The 17,066-nt window shown below is 40.2% G+C and overlaps 1 protein-coding gene across 2 annotated transcripts in view; it reads right to left on the reverse strand.

Moving 5' to 3' along the window:
• Positions 1-17,066, reverse strand: part of LOC124607495 (toll-like receptor 2 type-2) — a 134,729-nt gene that overhangs the window by 109,260 nt on the left and 8,403 nt on the right. For both annotated transcript variants that reach the window (XM_047139887.1, XM_047139879.1), the window contains exon 3: positions 7,587-7,748. In XM_047139887.1, the coding sequence (XP_046995843.1) occupies positions 7,587-7,748 (162 nt within the window). The remainder of the gene's footprint in view (positions 1-7,586; positions 7,749-17,066) is intronic.

Below are 17,066 nucleotides of genomic sequence, written 5' to 3' on the forward strand. Positions count from 1 at the left end.
GTGGCGGAGGGCACTTTACGTGCCACTGTCATTACCTCCCTTTCCTGTTCCAGTCGCGTATGGTTCGCGGGAAGAACGACTGTCTGAAAGCCTCCGTGCGCGCTCTAATCTCTCTAATTTTACATTCGTGATCTCCTCGGGAGGTATAAGTAGGGGGAAGCAATATATTCGATACCTCATCCAGAAACGCACCCTCTCGAAACCTGGACAGCAAGCTACACCGCGATGCAGAGCGCCTCTCTTGCAGAGTCTGCCACTTGAGTTTATTAAACATCTCCGTAACGCTATCACGGTTACCAAATAACCCGGTGACGAAACGCGCCGCTCTTCTTTGGATCTTTTCTATCTCCTCCGTCAACCCGACCTGGTACGGATCCCACACTGATGAGCAATACTCAAGTATAGGTCGAACGAGTGTTTTGTAAGCCACCTCCTTTGTTGATGGACTACATTTTCTAAGCACTCTCCCAATGAATCTCAACCTGGTACCCGCCTTACCAACAATTAATTTTATATGATCATTCCACTTCAAATCGTTCCGTACGCATACTCCCAGATATTTTACAGAAGTAACTGCTACCAGTGTTTGTTCTGCTATCATATAATCATACAATAAAGGATCCTTCTTTCTATGTATTCGCAATACATTACATTTGTCTATGTTAAGGGTCAGTTGCCACTCCCTGCACCAAGTGCCTATCCGCTGCAGATCTTCCTGTATTTCGCTACAATTTTCTAATGCAGCAACTTCTCTGTATACTACAGCATCATCCGCGAAAAGCCGCATGGAACTTCCGACACTATCTACTAAGTCATTTATATATATTGTGAAAAGCAATGGTCCCATAACACTCCCCTGTGGCACGCCAGAGGTTACTTTAACGTCTGTAGACGTCTCTCCATTGATAACAACATGCTGTGTTCTGTTTGCTAAAAACTCTTCAATCCAGCCACACAGCTGGTCTGATATTCCGTAGGCTCTTACTTTGTTTATCAGGCGACAGTGCGGAACTGTATCGAACGCCTTCCGGAAGTCAAGAAAAATAGCATCTACCTGGGAGCCTGTATCTAATATTTTCTGGGTCTCATGAACAAATAAGGCGAGTTGGGTCTCACACGATCGCTGTTTCCGGAATCCATGTTGATTCCTACATAGTAGATTCTGGGTTTCCAGAAATGACATGATACGCGAGCAAAAAACATGTTCTAAAATTCTACAAGAGATCGACGTAAGAGATATAGGTCTATAGTTTTGCGCATCTGCTCGACGACCCTTCTTGAAGACTGGGACTATCTGTGCTCTTTTCCAATCATTTGGAACCCTCCGTTCCTCTAGAGACTTGCGGTACACGGCTGTTAGAAGGGGGGCAAGTTCTTTCGCGTACTCTGTGTAGAATCGAATTGGTATCCCGTCAGGTCCAGTGGACTTTCCTCTATTGAGTGATTCCAGTTGCTTTTCTATTCCTTGGACACTTATTTCGATGTCAGCCATTTTTTCGTTTGTGCGAGGATTTAGAGAAGGAACTGCAGTGCGGTCTTCCTCTGTGAAACAGCTTTGGAAAAAGGTGTTTAGTATTTCAGCTTTACGCGTGTCATCCTCTGTTTCAATGCCATCATCATCCCGTAGTGTCTGGATATGCTGTTTCGAGCCACTTACTGATTTAACGTAAGACCAGAACTTCCTAGGATTTTCTGTCAAGTCGGTACATAGAATTTTACTTTCGAATTCAATGAACGCTTCACGCATAGCACTCCTTACGCTAACTTTGACATCGTTTAGCTTCTGTTTGTCTGAGAGGTTTTGGCTGCGTTTAAACTTGGAGTGGAGCTCTCTTTGCTTTCGCAGTAGTTTCCTAACTTTGTTGTTGTACCACGGTGGGTTTATCCCGTCCCTCACAGTTTTACTCGGCACGTACCTGTCTAAAACGCATTTTACGATTGCCTTGAACTTTTTCCATAAACACTCAACATTGTCAGTGTCGGAACAGAAATTTTCGTTTTGATCTGTTAGGTAGTCTGAAATCTGCCTTCTATTACTCTTGCTAAACAGATAAACCTTCCTCCCTTTTTTTATATTCCTATTAACTTCCATATTCAGGGATGCTGCAACGGCCTTATGATCACTGATTCCCTGGTCTGTACATACAGATTCGAAAAGTTCGGGTCTGTTTGTTATCAGTAGGTCCAATATGTTATCTCCACGAGTCGGTTCTCTGTTTAATTGCTCGAGGTAATTTTCGGATAGTGCACTCAGTATAATCTCACTCGATGCTCTGTCCCTACCACCCGTCCTAAACATCTGAGTGTCCCAGTCTATATCTGGTAAATTGAAATCTCCACCTAAGACTATAACATGCTGAGAAAATTTATGTGAAATGTATTCCAAATTATCTCTCAGTTGTTCTGCCACTAATGCTGTTGAGTCGGGAGGTCGGTAAAAGGAGCCAATTATTAACCTAGTTCGGTTGTTTAGTGTAACCTCCACCCATAATAATTCACAGGAACTATCCACTTCTACTTCACTACAGGATAAACTACTACTAACAGCGATGAACACTCCACCACCGGTTGCATGCAATCTATCCTTTCTAAACACCGTCTGTACCTTTGTAAAAATTTCGGCAGTATTTATCTCTGGCTTAAGCCAGCTTTCTGTACCTATAACGATTTCAGCTTCGGTGCTTTCTATCAGCGCTTGAAGTTCCGGTACTTTACCAACGCAGCTTCGACAGTTGACAATTACAATACCGATTGCTGCTTGGTCCCCGCATGTCCTGACTTTGCCCCGCACCCGTTGAGGCTGTTGCCCTTCCTGTACTTGCCCAAGGCCATCTAACCTAAAAAACCGCCCAGCCCACGCCACACAACCCCTGCTACCCGTGTAGCTGCTTGTTGCGTGTAGTGGACTCCTGACCTATCCAGCGGAACCCGAAACCCCACCACCCTATGGCGCAAGTCGAGGAATCTGCAGCCCACACGGTCGCAGAACCGTCTCAGCCTCTGATTCAGACCCTCCACTCGGCTCTGTACCAAAGGTCCGCAGTCAGTCCTGTCGACGATGCTGCAGATGGTGAGCTCTGCTTTCATCCCGCTAGCGAGACTGGCAGTCTTCACCAAATCAGATAGCCGCCGGAAGCCAGAGAGGATTTCCTCCGATCCATAGCGACACACATCATTGGTGCCAACATGAGCGACCACCTGCAGGTGGGTGCACCCTGTACCCTTCATGGCATCCGGAAGGACCCTTTCCACATCTGGAATGACTCCCCCCGGTATGCACACGGAATGCACATTGGTTTTCTTCCCCTCTCTTGCTGACATTTCCCTAAGGGGCCCCATTACGCGCCTGACGTTGGAGCTCCCAACTACCAGTAAGCCCACCCTCTGCGACTGCCCGGATCTTGCAGACTGAGGGGCAACCTCTGGAACAGGACAAGCAGCCATGTCAGGCCGAAGATCAGTATCAGCCTGAGACAGAGCCTGAAACCGGTTCGTCAGACAAACTGGAGAGGCTTTCCGTTCAGCCCTCCGGAATGTCTTTCGCCCCCTGCCACACCTTGAAACGACCTCCCACTCTACCACAGGTGAGGGATCAGCCTCAATGCGGGCAGTATCCCGGGCAACCACAGTCGTAGTCCGATCAGGGGATGCGTGGGACGAGCTGGCCGTCCCCGACAAACCCCCATCCCGACCCCCACAGTGATGCCCATTGGCAACAGCCTCAAGCTGTGTGACCGAAGCCAACACTGCCTGAAGCTGGGAGCGAAGGGATGCCAACTCAGCCTGCATCCGAACACAGCAGTTGCAGTCCCTATCCATGCTAAAAACTGTTTTGCTAAGAACGTCTGAACTAATCTACAGAGAGCGCAAACAAATCGACAAAATTTAAACGGTTATTAAAATACAAGATTGCCTAGTAAATGCAGTAATGCTGCTACTTGCGCACTGCTGACACTGCTCGGCGGCGGAAGGAGACTAAGCGAAATTACACTATTCAGGTACTAAAACACGATGCTACACTCTCAAATACTATAATACGCCCGAAATTTATGAATTAAACAATGCAAGAACCAAAAACACGCAAAGAAATTAAGAATTAAACTATGTAACAAATGAGTGAGCTAGGAGTATACGACTTGCTGCTCAGCTGCTTATCCAACGGCGGCAGGGAGCACACTGACTGCGACCAACCGACACTGGCCGTTCAAAACAAAACAGTAGACAAACGACTACGCGAATTTACACTATTCAGGTACTAAAACGCGATGCTACAACTCTCAAATACTATAATACCCTCGAAATTTATGAATTAAACAATGCAAGTACCAAAAACACGCAAAGAAATTAAGAATTAAACTATGTAACAAATGAGTGAGCTAGGAGTATACGACTTGCTGCTGCAGCTGCTTATCCAACGGCGGCAGGGAGGTGGTTGGATCAGCTATGGATAACATTACTTGTGGCTGTAGGTTTTCTGTAGATGGAAAACTGAGTTAAACAGGAGAACTGGGAGATATTCATCTTAGAAGTAGAAAATGGTAGTCATGGACGACAATAATTGGCATATAAAATGATGAAGTACTTGAATAAAGAGACAAAAATAATATGAACATTGAAATGATAAGTAACTTAGACTACTATAAGAAGCTTTGAACAAATCAGTATGGAGCAAATAGAAACTTTGGAGAACAAGTTGTAACACCTGAAGAGAACAAGAATGTAAGTGTATAGAATAGCAATGACTACAGTTGCGCTCCACCAAAACTGTGTTCGGTAGTTTTGGAACAGTACATAAATGACAGAGTAAATGGTAGGTTTACTGGAGTATTAGTAGCATTGGTAGAAAAGAAACATTAACGAATGTATCAGAGAGAAACTGGGAGCCAACGACTTCTCTTTGTTTTCCGTTTGTGTATTTTACAAGTAATTAGAACCGCACGTTGTTTAGTGTATATCTTATGTCCTTACGAAATGAAAATTGCGTTTAATAAGTAATAAAAGTAACTGCATGCATAACGTCTGCGCTTTTATAAAACCAAAGCAATTATAGTTGATGCAAGTTGAGCTCACATAAACAAACACAACAAAATCTCTATAATTATTGTTGATATTTAGTACTCAAAAGAACGTTCTATTATATCATTATGAAAAGCACGAGTTTCCTAGTATTATTGATAAGTGTGAAAGCAGTTTAGCAGTAAGAGATACATGTTTTAATTGCACTTGGCCAAGTACTCGTGTGATGTTTGATATGTTTTTGTTATGCGTTTTTTTAATTTTACTTTTCCCGAAGAAATTGCGTTTCCTACTTCAATATGATAAATCTGTATTTCTTTATTTTTATTACATCACTCTGTTTCACGTTGCAAATCAACTATTTTTAATAAAACATCAATCAAATATTTCCAATTTCAGTTTTGCTACAAATACTGTTGATTTTTAAGTGACAGACCAGTGGATAACTATGTAGAAAACAGTTCCGCAGGTTACGCCGCCATTTATGTACCTTCACTCAGTTTGTAGATGGTTCACTCCTTCCAGTTCCTAGTGGATTATAGTAAGATACTGAACGCATACGCAAGTAAAGCCACCACAATGAAGTAACGCTCAATAGATGTGTAACACACCTAACCCACAGGTAACGGATTATGATCTTAGCTGACCAAACATGATGGGAAAACTAACTTAGTGTACACTTACATATAATAGTCTACAGTAGCTTATGGTAGTCTCACAACACTAGAAATGATAGAATTAGAGGATGCATTAAGAAAAATGAAAAACCTGGACGTAACAACACGAACACCCAATTGATTGAGTTGGCATTTGCTTTTATTAAATCTTGGTTCATTCCCTTCATGATCATATGCTGGACAACGAAAGAAATTCTAAACATCTGGAAATTAATCATAGTAAAACTTACATTTAAGAAGAGAGATAGAAAATAATGAGAATGATATGGGAATTCCTTTACACAAAACTATAAATAGAATATTTTCGTAGATAAAAACATAAAGAGCCGCAGCAATATTATAAAAAATTTTGTTGAAGGAGAAAATTGGTTTCAGAAAGAGTAATTCTTGCTCAGATGACACGTTTGTCATGAGATGAGTAACGGGAAATTTGTAATATTTAATAGAGGAACACCTCTGATGTCTGTTTATTGTTTGAAAGTTCCTACCAATGCAGATAGAAAAATACTGCGAGGAATATTAGTCAGGAGAGAGATACCACACCACTACGAATAATACAACACTCTAAAGCTGCTATTTATGCAAAAGAGAGTGTTAGAAGAACAACAAATTCAGGATTATGACAAGGATGCAGTTTGTGTCCCATACATTGTAGTATCTGTGTTGATGAAATTTTGAGACAATGACTAAAAGAAATGGAGTTTTATTTCTATAATCTTAAATAATTAATTCATCTAATTATAATAATCTTTGCTGATAACCAGTTTCTAATAGCTGACAGTCAGGACACCTATCAAAAAGACAATTATAAATTAAATGTCACTGTCAAAGCTATAACTTAACAATTGTGGCCCTAAAAACAAAATTTTTAAAAGTCAATAGCCCGTCCCGAGCGAAAGATGTCAAGAAGGAAGAGAGAGCGAATGAATTTAGCGTCTTTGGAAATACCATCTCCTTCACAAATGAAAGGGACATAATGGAAAAAATTGGAAAATATTGTTATGTTAATAAGGTCACATTCAAATTCTCAATAAAAAGGTGGAGAAAGAAACTCTGATGAACTTCGATAAAACAATGGCAATATCGTCTGTACTTTTTGATAGTGAGACTTGGTCAATAATAGCTGTAAACGTGTGAGTACAGCTAAGTACAGTACAAGGAATATAACAATCAGACAAGAACTAGGACTAAAAGCGTAAACAAACAGATCAAATTATGTATAAATAAAAGCAATGACTTTTGTGTTTTGGTCACAACAGTTAATGAAAACAGAATACCAAAGTAATAATGAATTATTACCAACAGAGAAAAGATCAATAGGTAGACCAAGAAAGAAAAAGAAAAATCTAATAGAATCTAACCACAGAAACAGAGGCACTGAGTAAGACTACGTAACAGGCAAATGCCTAACACTGGTAAAAAATGGAAGAAAACTGTTACCCATTTCATGGAAAGAAATTAAACAGCATCTAATGTGGTGCAAGAGGCAACAGCGAATCCAGAGCCTTTTACCACTGAAGACAAATGCATATTTAAGTTTCCTGTTAATACAAAAGTGGTATGTGAAAGATCAGTCTACTCAATATAACTGAAGGGATGTAAAGTTTTGTTGACTTTTCGTTTTTATGTAAGGTAAACTTCTGTTACCGTGTACCATCGTAAGAATTCTCAATGAAGTATATCCTCGGTGAGCCAACGCATATAAGCAGGCGGAAGAATTAATTCTCTGTAAGACAATGTGGACGACGCGGTTGCACGCAGAGTGTCGTAAAAATCGTACGCTGCAACAAAATATCACAACTAAAGCATAGTTTCCCAAAGAAATAGAATTAAAAAATACCGCATAACGTTTCTACAGAAGTCATTGTGATAAAAAACTATCTGACACTGTACCTGAATAAACCACGGCAGTGGGAATGAACGTAGATCTTAGCAACGGGAAACTGCTTTGTGAAGTTGATGTGTCCATAACTATCGTCCGAGAATAAGGAGATGAAGCTGAGGAAACCAGCTGCCAGTACCCCAACCGTGTGGCCATCTGGTATGTCCTTGGACCTGCAAGAAAATAGGAATAGCTTCTGAAAAAGACTGAAGCTTGCTAAATTACATCTACAGTTACAGACTAACTGCAGTCAGCAAACTACGTCATATTTCCATGTGGGGACAGAATTTGAATATATTTGTCAACCTAAAGAATTAGACTAATGGGCAACGAAACATAAACGATTTCTCAAGTTCTATGCATTTTCCAGTGACAGAGAGACAAATGATCCCATTTGATCGACAACATATTTATCATCTTCGTATGTCCCAAAATTGCATCGTGATCTGCCTATTAGCACACGATATCTGTGCTGTAATATGGCAGTAAGTGCGTGCTATACACATACTGTTAAAAATACGAGGCCCGAATCATCTGCAATACTGAGGAATTCCTCCTAAACCCCTTACATTACAGTCAAAATGGAATTACCACAGAATCCCAAAAGCGGTAGCTCATTAAAACAAAGCAACTACTAATACGTCGTTTACCATAGCTTTAAGTGATTTGGCGCTGAGCTACTTCGTCCTGTAATCATGTAGATGTAAGTTATGGCACATGCCCTTCAATACATACTAATCTTGCATAAATGACGACATTTTTATAAACTGTATATCTAAATATCCAAAAATTTTCTTAATGATGTAATAATTGTACAAAAAATGCGAATTACTAAAATGAAAATACATGTGAACTAGCATGAAACAAAACGCGTTAGAATGAATAGTTATATTGAGACATGAATTAGTAGACTAGTTTTAATTTAATTTAATTTCAATTCAACTTAATGTAATTTATGGCAACAAATATTTGACCTGTCATCTGGAAACTGTAAACAGGTTATATGTATTCAATAATCATGTTGACACAAATTGATTTATATTTGTGTATAGCAGTAAATTATGTTAACAGCAACCATTTATAATATCAAAGTAAAAAAGCAAAATTTAAAATCAGAATGACTTAAAAAAATACAAAATAAATTAATTCAAAGTCCAAGTGAATAGTTACCAGCTTATGTTGCTACATATTTAACTGACAGTTTCGGAATAACTCGAGTTTTATCTACCAACTACAACAATACTTAGTCTAAATGTGTTGGTGCCATACTATTCTACATAGCCCCTACTGGTATGTGTGTGCCTCAGCGATCCTCGTGTCTAAGAATACCTAGGGGATTGGTGTTAGCACTCCTTCTTTCTTTCTCTCTTTCCTTCGTTTTCTTTTTTTAAATGTTCATATATACATATAATACATATATTTTTTTTAAGTTTCTGTTAATTGAATTTATGTGTGCCTATCATTATCTATAATAGAAGAAACACTTTTTGTGCATTGTTGACGTTATTTTGATATTCAGAGCTTCTACTTTATCTTATAGACCGAAAGTTACGCAGTTGCCTTTTAGATATTCTATGTCCAATCGTAATAACTGAAGTTCATAAGTTTTGGTCAGTTTCAGTTGTTTACATATCGCAGTCAGACTGTCTGCCGTCGCTCTCTATCTGGAAAACGGGGTCATCTGAGAACGACATGAACGGCGGGGCCTTCTTCTTCACATTCACAGACTGGTGTGTTACTATGTCCCACCCGCTGCAAATGTTTCAGATGTGGACCGTGACCTGCTAGTAGTTTGCACCATAGCTCGAGTAGGGATGATGTCACACAGTCTGAGCCTGCAGCTGGTGCTTGGAAATATTTTGTAAGCCCGGTCTGCAATGCTTCCAGTATCCCAGTCAGATTGCTATTCATCTAACTTCTAAGCTCATACTTGTCTTTTATCAATAATATTATTTCCTGTGGTATCGCACACACGATCATATTGTCAACACCCCAATAAATACAGCGCTGCCCTGTAACGCACCACAATATCCATCGGACATACCCCGATAGTCACTCGTAATCCCTGGACCGATGCAGTGCGAAAGGCACACGTGTTCCTCAGAAGTACGCTCCGCAGAATTCGTTGCAGTATTGTTTTGTAGCTGCCTAGTCGAAGGCAGAGGTTCAGGGCACTCTCTTGTCCTTGGGCTGTGAAACTGCCCCTAAATCAGCAATGATCAACGGCATGAGGATACAGAAATCAATGGAAACCACTGCATTGAAGATACATAACGTATATCCACAGGACATGTGGCCTGTAATTGAAAAGTGTCCTAATGATCTCTCCATTGGAAAAAGATTCCGGAATAGATCCTCATTCAGATCTTTGGGAGAGGATTGCCAAGGGGAATGTAATCATCAGAAAAATATCGAATGACTAACGACAGGATAAAGTTCTACGAGTCGGGGAGTGAAATATCAGAAGCTTGAACGTGGTAGGGAAGCTATAAAATCTCAAAAGCAAAATGTAAAAACTCAATCTGGATATAATAGGGGTCAGTGAATTGGAATGGAAAGAAGACAAGGATTTCTGGTCATATGAGTATAGGATAATATCAGTAGCAGCACAAAACAGGATAACAGGAGTAGGATTACTTATGAATAGGAAGGTAGGGAAGAGAGTGCCTTACTGTGAACAGTTCAGTGAATGTGTTGTTATTACCAGGATCGACAGCAAACCAACACCGACAACGGTAGTTCAGGTATGCATGCCGACGTCTCAAGTTGAAGACGAAGAAATGGAGAATATATAAGAGCATATTGAAAAGGTAATACAGTAAGCAAAGGGAGATGAAAATCTAATATTTATGGAGGACTGTAATATAGTTGTAGAAGGAGTAGAAGAAGCGGTTACAGGAGAATACTGGCTTGGGACAAGTAATGAAAGAGGAGAAAGACGAACTGTGATATGTAATAAATTTCAGGTAGTAATAGCTAATAATCTGTTCATGAATCATAAGAGGAGGACGTATATTTGGAAAAGGCTGGGTGATACGGAAATATTTCAGTTAGGTTACATCATGGTCAGAAAGAAGTTCCAACATTAGATAATAGATTGTAAGGCGTATCCAGCAACAGATACAGACTCAGATCACAATGTAGTAGTGATAAACAATTGGCTGAAGTTTAAAAGATTAGTCAGGAAGAATCTGTACGCAGTAGGATAGGGAAATACCAAGGATTGACGAGATACGTTTGAAGTTCTCTAAGGCTATAAATACAATAAAAATGGACAGTTTAGTAGGCAGTACAGTTAAAGAGGAATGCACATCCCTAAAAAGGGCAATTACAAGAACTGGAAACAAAAACATACGTACAAAGAAGGTAACTGCGACGAACCACGAGCAACAGCTGAATTACTTCAGTTGATCGATGAAAGAAGAAAGTACAAAAATGTTCAGAGAAACTCAGGAATACGTAATTTCAAGTCACTGATGAATGAAATAAATAGGAAGTGCAGGGAAGCTAGGACGTAATGGCTGCATGAAAAATGTGAAGAAATAGAAAAAGAAATGAATGTCGGAAGGACTGACACAGCATATAGGAAAGCAAAACAACCTTTGATGAAACTGAAAGCACGGCTGGTAACACTAAGAGTGCAACGGGAATTCCACTATTAAATGCATGCACTAAGAGAGAGTGGACCAGTGGAAAGAGTACACTGAAGGCCTCTGTGGAGGGTAAGATTGGTCTGATGTGATAGAAGAAAAAACGAGAGTCGATTTAGAAGAGAAAGGGTATCCAGTATTAGAATCATAATTTAACAGAGCTTTGTAGGACTTAAGATCAAATAGGGCAGAAGGGACAGATACATCCTTCAGAATTTCTAAACTTATTGTCGCAAGTGACAACAAAACGACTTTTAACATTGGTGTGTAGAATGTATGGTGACATACCACCTGACTTCCGGAAAAACATCATCCACACAATTCCGAAGACTGCAAGAGCTGACAAGCATGAGAATTATCACACAATCAGCTTAACAGCACATGCACCTACGTTACTGACAATAATGATATACAGAAGAATAGAAAAGAAAACTGGGAATACGATAGATGACGACTAGTTTGGCTTTAGGAAAGGGAAAGGCACCACAGAGGCAATCCTGACTTTGCTATTAATAACGGAAGCCTAAAGAAAAATCAAGACACAGTAGTAGGATTTGTCGTCCTGGAAGAAGCTTTCGATAATGTTAAATGTGCAAGATGTTTGAAATTCTGAGGAATACAGAGGTAAGCAATAGAGAGAGAAACGAGTAATATATAACATGTACAAGAGCCAAGAGAGAATCGTAAGAGCGGACGACCTAGAACGAAGTGCTCGGATTAAAAAGGGTTCAGTCTGTACATCGAAGAAGCAAGGATGGAAATAAAAGAAAGGCTCAGGAGTGGAATTAAAATTCAAGGTGAATGGATATCAATGACACAATTCACTTATGACATTGTTATTCTGAGTGAAAGTTCAAAAATGGCTCTGAGCGCTATGGGACTTAACTTCCGAGGTCATCAGTCCCCTAGAACTTAGAACTACTTAAACCTAACTAACCTAAGGACATCACACACATCCATGCCCGAGGCTGGATTCGAACCTGCGACCGTAGCGGTCGCGCGGTTCCAGACTGTAGCGCCTAGAACCGCTCGGCCACTCCGGCCGGCTGAGTGAAAGTGAAGAAGAATTACGTAAGCTGTTGAATGGAATGAACAGTCTAATGAGTAAGTAATGAGAAGTAGCAGAAATGAGAACATCGAAAAACTCAGCATCAGGATTGATGGTCACTGATGTAGATGAAGTTAAGGAATTCTGCTACCTAGGCAGCAAAATAACCAATGATGTATGGAGCAAGGAGTATATCAAAAGGAGACTAGTAATAGGAAGAAGGGCATTCCTGGACAAGAGAAGTCTTCTAGTATCAAACATAGACCTTAATTTGAGGAAGAAGTTTCTGAGAATGTACTTCTGGAGTAAAGCATTGCATGGAAGTGAAACATGGACTGTGAGAAAACCTGACAGAAGAGAATCGAAGCATTTGAGATGTGGTGCTACAGACGAATGTTGAAAATTAGGTGGACTGGTAAGGTAAGGAAAGAGGAGGTCCTGCGCAGAATCGAAGAGGTAAGGTATATGTGGAAAACACTGATAAGGAGAAGGGACAGTTTATGGGAGTTGGGAATACATCTAGCAAATAGTTTGAGGACGTGGGTTGCAAGTGCTGCCTTGAGATGATGAGGTTGGCACAGAAGAGTAATTCGTGATGGGCAGCACCAAACCAGTCTGATGACAGAAAAAAAAAGGCGATGCGCGCAAATGCTGGCAGCGAAGCCCACTATGGCGCTGAAGATAGCTTCGTCATATGACCGTACAACACGCAGCGGTAATTTACCCTCAGCAGTGCCAGCACGAGCAAACTTATGCATAATTTGAGCTGTTTTCTGATTAATAAATTGTACGTTTTCTAGAAAGTTTTTTTCCTCGTCAAGAAGAATACCTAAACATCTAAAAACAGTGCTGCGTTTTACAGGGATTCCGTCAAGCCTCAGGGACGGGTTTCTGGCAAGACAAAATCTTTGCATCAGAAGTATGTTTGCTGTTTTATGAACTGGTATAGTCACTTTGTTGCCCTTGCACCAATGCTGCACCTGAGCTGACACGTCTCGACTTCACCTCAAGTCTCGCATTAGAGTCTGCCGACACAACTGCTAATATATCATGTGCTTGTGCATCGGCAGCTTCAGTGGTATGTGTCCCATCTAATAGATGTAATATGAGCTCAGTAATAAAATTCGAGTACAATAGACCACTCATGGAGCCTTGAGGACCACTCTTGGTAATTTTTTTGATTACCTTTCTTTGCTCCGCAATCCACTGGACGCTACGTCCGCTACAACAATCTACAGAGCTGTTACACAGACATCTGGGGACACCCAGATCTCGGAGGCATGCAAATATTGCAGGGCACCAAAGATTATCAAATTCGGTTGCGATGTCAATCTTGAGCGCGACTGCATACTTCGCTGTCGAATTTTCTGCAACATGAAAGCTCTGTTAACTGCTTCGTCTATACACTTTCCTGTTATGAATCCATATTGACAGTGGTTTAGACCCATGAGCTGAGTGTGAGCCTACAACCGGATACAGAGCAGACGCTCCTGAACTTTGACCAACACGTTCACTTAGGAAATAGATCTACAGCTTTTCGGTAATACCGAGTCATTATCCTTGTTAACATCGAGTATTGATTTAAGTGTCAGGATGTCGTTTCTGAAAGTATTTGTATGGAGTGTAGCCATGTATGGAAGTGAAAAATGGACGATAAATAGTTTAGACAAGAAGAGAATAGAAGCTTCCGAAACGTGGTGCTACAGAAAAATGCTGAAGATTAGATGGGTAGATCACATAACTAATGAGGAGGTGTTGAATAGAATTGGGGAGGAGTTTGTGGCACAATTTGACTAGAAGAAGGGATCGGTTGGTAGGACATGTTCTGAGGCATCAAGGGATCACCAATTTGGTACTGAAGGGCAGCGTGGAGGGTAAAAATCGTAGAGGGAGACCAAGAGATGAATACACTAAGCAGATTCAGAAGGATGTAGGCTGCAGTAGGTACTGGGAGATGAAGAAGCTTGCACAGGATAGAGTAGCATGGAGAGCTGCATCAAACTAGTCTCAGGACTGAAGACCACAACAACAACAACATCCTTCCCTTCTTAATCACTACTGCTCTAGTTGTTTTTCATATTGCCGGAATCCTGCCTATTCGCAACGCGTCGTTTAGTAATGCTGCCAAATATGGCACTATCAGTGGACCTATTATCTGCACGACTTGAGGGCACAGGCCATCCGGACGAGGTGCCTTTCCAGTTTTGTGTTTGGAAATTGCTACAGAAACTTCTTCTTGGGCGAAAGGTGTAGCCAGCATCTGATCATCGTGTTGTTTATCTTGTTCTCTTCTACGTTTTGTATGTATTTCAGTTTCTGCGTTGGTGCTATCACCAGGAAATAGGGCGGTTAGCGGATATTCTGCTGACTCTTTCCATCCAGCCGTCATTGAGTCATTCTCTTTAGGAATTGCAGAAATGATAGTAGATTCCTTAATCTTTTCAGTCATTAGTTTATATGGTATTCCTCATATGTGAGATTGCAGTTACTTTCGGAGAAACTTCTCCTAATACGTTCTTTTGATTTTCTGAAGCATTGAACAAAGAGTAGACTGGAAAGAGCAAACGACTTATCTTCTGAGAAAAGCACGATTGAAGAACTGTTCTGACACAATAACCTATAAGCAAAATATGTGAAACAATCTAGAAGTAATGTTGATTTGTACTAATGTACAAGTATAAGGATACTGTCATAGTAATGATGAAGGAAGTTAATTAAAACAATTTAAAATGTCGAAATATGTAGTAATTGATACATCCAGTTTAGTCAGTAAGAACAAAGTGCAAATTGAGGACAAAACTGGCAGAAAGAAAGAAATAACATTCCCTCAGTTGCTCAGTATGCGAACGTAATGTGCTGCAAGAGCCACGTCTTGATTATTGTCAGGACTAACGCTAATACCACGAAGGGCACTTATCTTCAGTTCATAAAAAGCAGCCAATGCGCAAAACAGATATTCATTTTCTAATCAACTTGGTGATTTTGCATAGCATAGATGGATTCTTACCAAGTGTTAAATTATTTATGTCTAAACAATGTAGAGTTTTTGAGAATGGTATAATTGTCACTTGAAGAGCAACATTATGCAGAAGCAAGCGTTACAGAAGCAAGCAGTCCATACACAACGTTGCTATGACAGCTAAAAGCTTCAGGTGATGCTCTAAATGGTGCCTGCTACTCTATGATTTCCTTCAATCGTTTCAGCAGTTTTCAGTACTAATTATAATACTATTAAACTCATACTTGAATGTGTAAGCACGAAGAGTAACCCAGTACAGATCCCCTGACTTCAACTTCACCAGTGCAACTGGTCGTGGTACCGCTTATACACTTCATGCTTTTTTTCGTTCTAAATGCTACTGATAATGATTCAGAATTTTTATGACATGATCAGGGATTTAGAATGAGATGAGGCTTGGTTTCACTAAGCGGAAGAAAAGCGTGTCTCACAAAAAAGTAATACTTTTACTAGACTTTGATGTGTCTACCAGAAGACTTTTTGTGCAGAATATTGAACTTTTGCCGGCCGAAGTGGCCGAGCGGTTCTAGGCGCTACAGTCTGGAACCGCGCGACCGCTACGGCCGCAGGTTAGAATCCTGCCTCGGGCATGGATTTGTGTGATCTCCTTTGGTTAGTTAGGTTTAAGTAGTTCTAAGTTCTAGGAGACTGATGACCTCAGAAGTTAAGTCCCATAGTGCTCAGAGCCATTTGAACCAATATTGAACTTTTCACACATGGTGCAAATTGTTCGATCGATTCTTGAAGATAAGTAAATAACGTAGGTAACGGTGGTTTCCAACTTGAGGGTAATTTCCCCCGGAGGACTAAAATGAAATTTCCTGAGGGGTAACTCAAAATAGTTCTACTGTAGTTCGGCCATGAAGCTGAAGTTTTGTAAAAGATCACTATTGTTACCACTATTTTGTAAGACTGTAATACTGACTACATAATTTGCCAGGAAAATGTAATTTTTAAACACTTGTATTAAGGCGTGACACATTGTGATGCCGATTAGAGCTTCTTAAACAAATGTATGAATAACATCCATCTTTTTTCTTTACATAGTGTACCTACTACACGTATACTTTTTACCATGCATATATGACGATAGTAATGAGACTATATACTTAAATATCTCATGAAAATGCCTTCTCCGAGTAGTAGGTACTTCTCGCAATGGACCATAAATTGCTTCATTATTCATTTCATAAGTGATAAATGAACTAACTGACAGCAAAATACAACGTAACTGTGGAGTGATTATTACGTTGGTGAAGAGGCTGCACGTTATCATCACCATTACTACTTTCATTATTATTATTATTATTATTATTATTATTATTAGTGGCTTGGGTCAGATAATACCATTGGCTGCTTGATGTCTTCCAGTTCCCGCTAGTTCAGGCGTAAGCAGCCCTGCAATAAAGTGACTTACAACAGTAAGTATAGTGCACGCATTTTAACTCGGTATATTTTACATGGAGGCGCAGGGTGTCGGTGAAGCTAGTGTCGCAAGAAGGAGGACAGGTGCAGGAGAAATAAGTTTTGTATGAAGTGTCTGCCGTCACTGTGGATAGTGAACTTTCATTTTCGCGAAGCAGTTGTAGGTATAACTTTCGGTGCCCTGAGAATTGTTTCATCGTTCTATAAAACAAAGCAGTACCAATTGTCTCCCTGACTCATTACTGATGGTTTGATGAAACACCTACAAAAACTGAATATCGTTAACCTTTTGTCATTTTAAAAATGCAATTTTCAAGGAAAATTATTTTTCATTCTAAAATTCAGTTAG

The sequence above is a fragment of the Schistocerca americana genome, chromosome 1 (genome assembly GCF_021461395.2).
Source record: "Schistocerca americana isolate TAMUIC-IGC-003095 chromosome 1, iqSchAmer2.1, whole genome shotgun sequence".
Taxonomy (NCBI): Eukaryota; Metazoa; Arthropoda; class Insecta; order Orthoptera; family Acrididae; genus Schistocerca; species Schistocerca americana.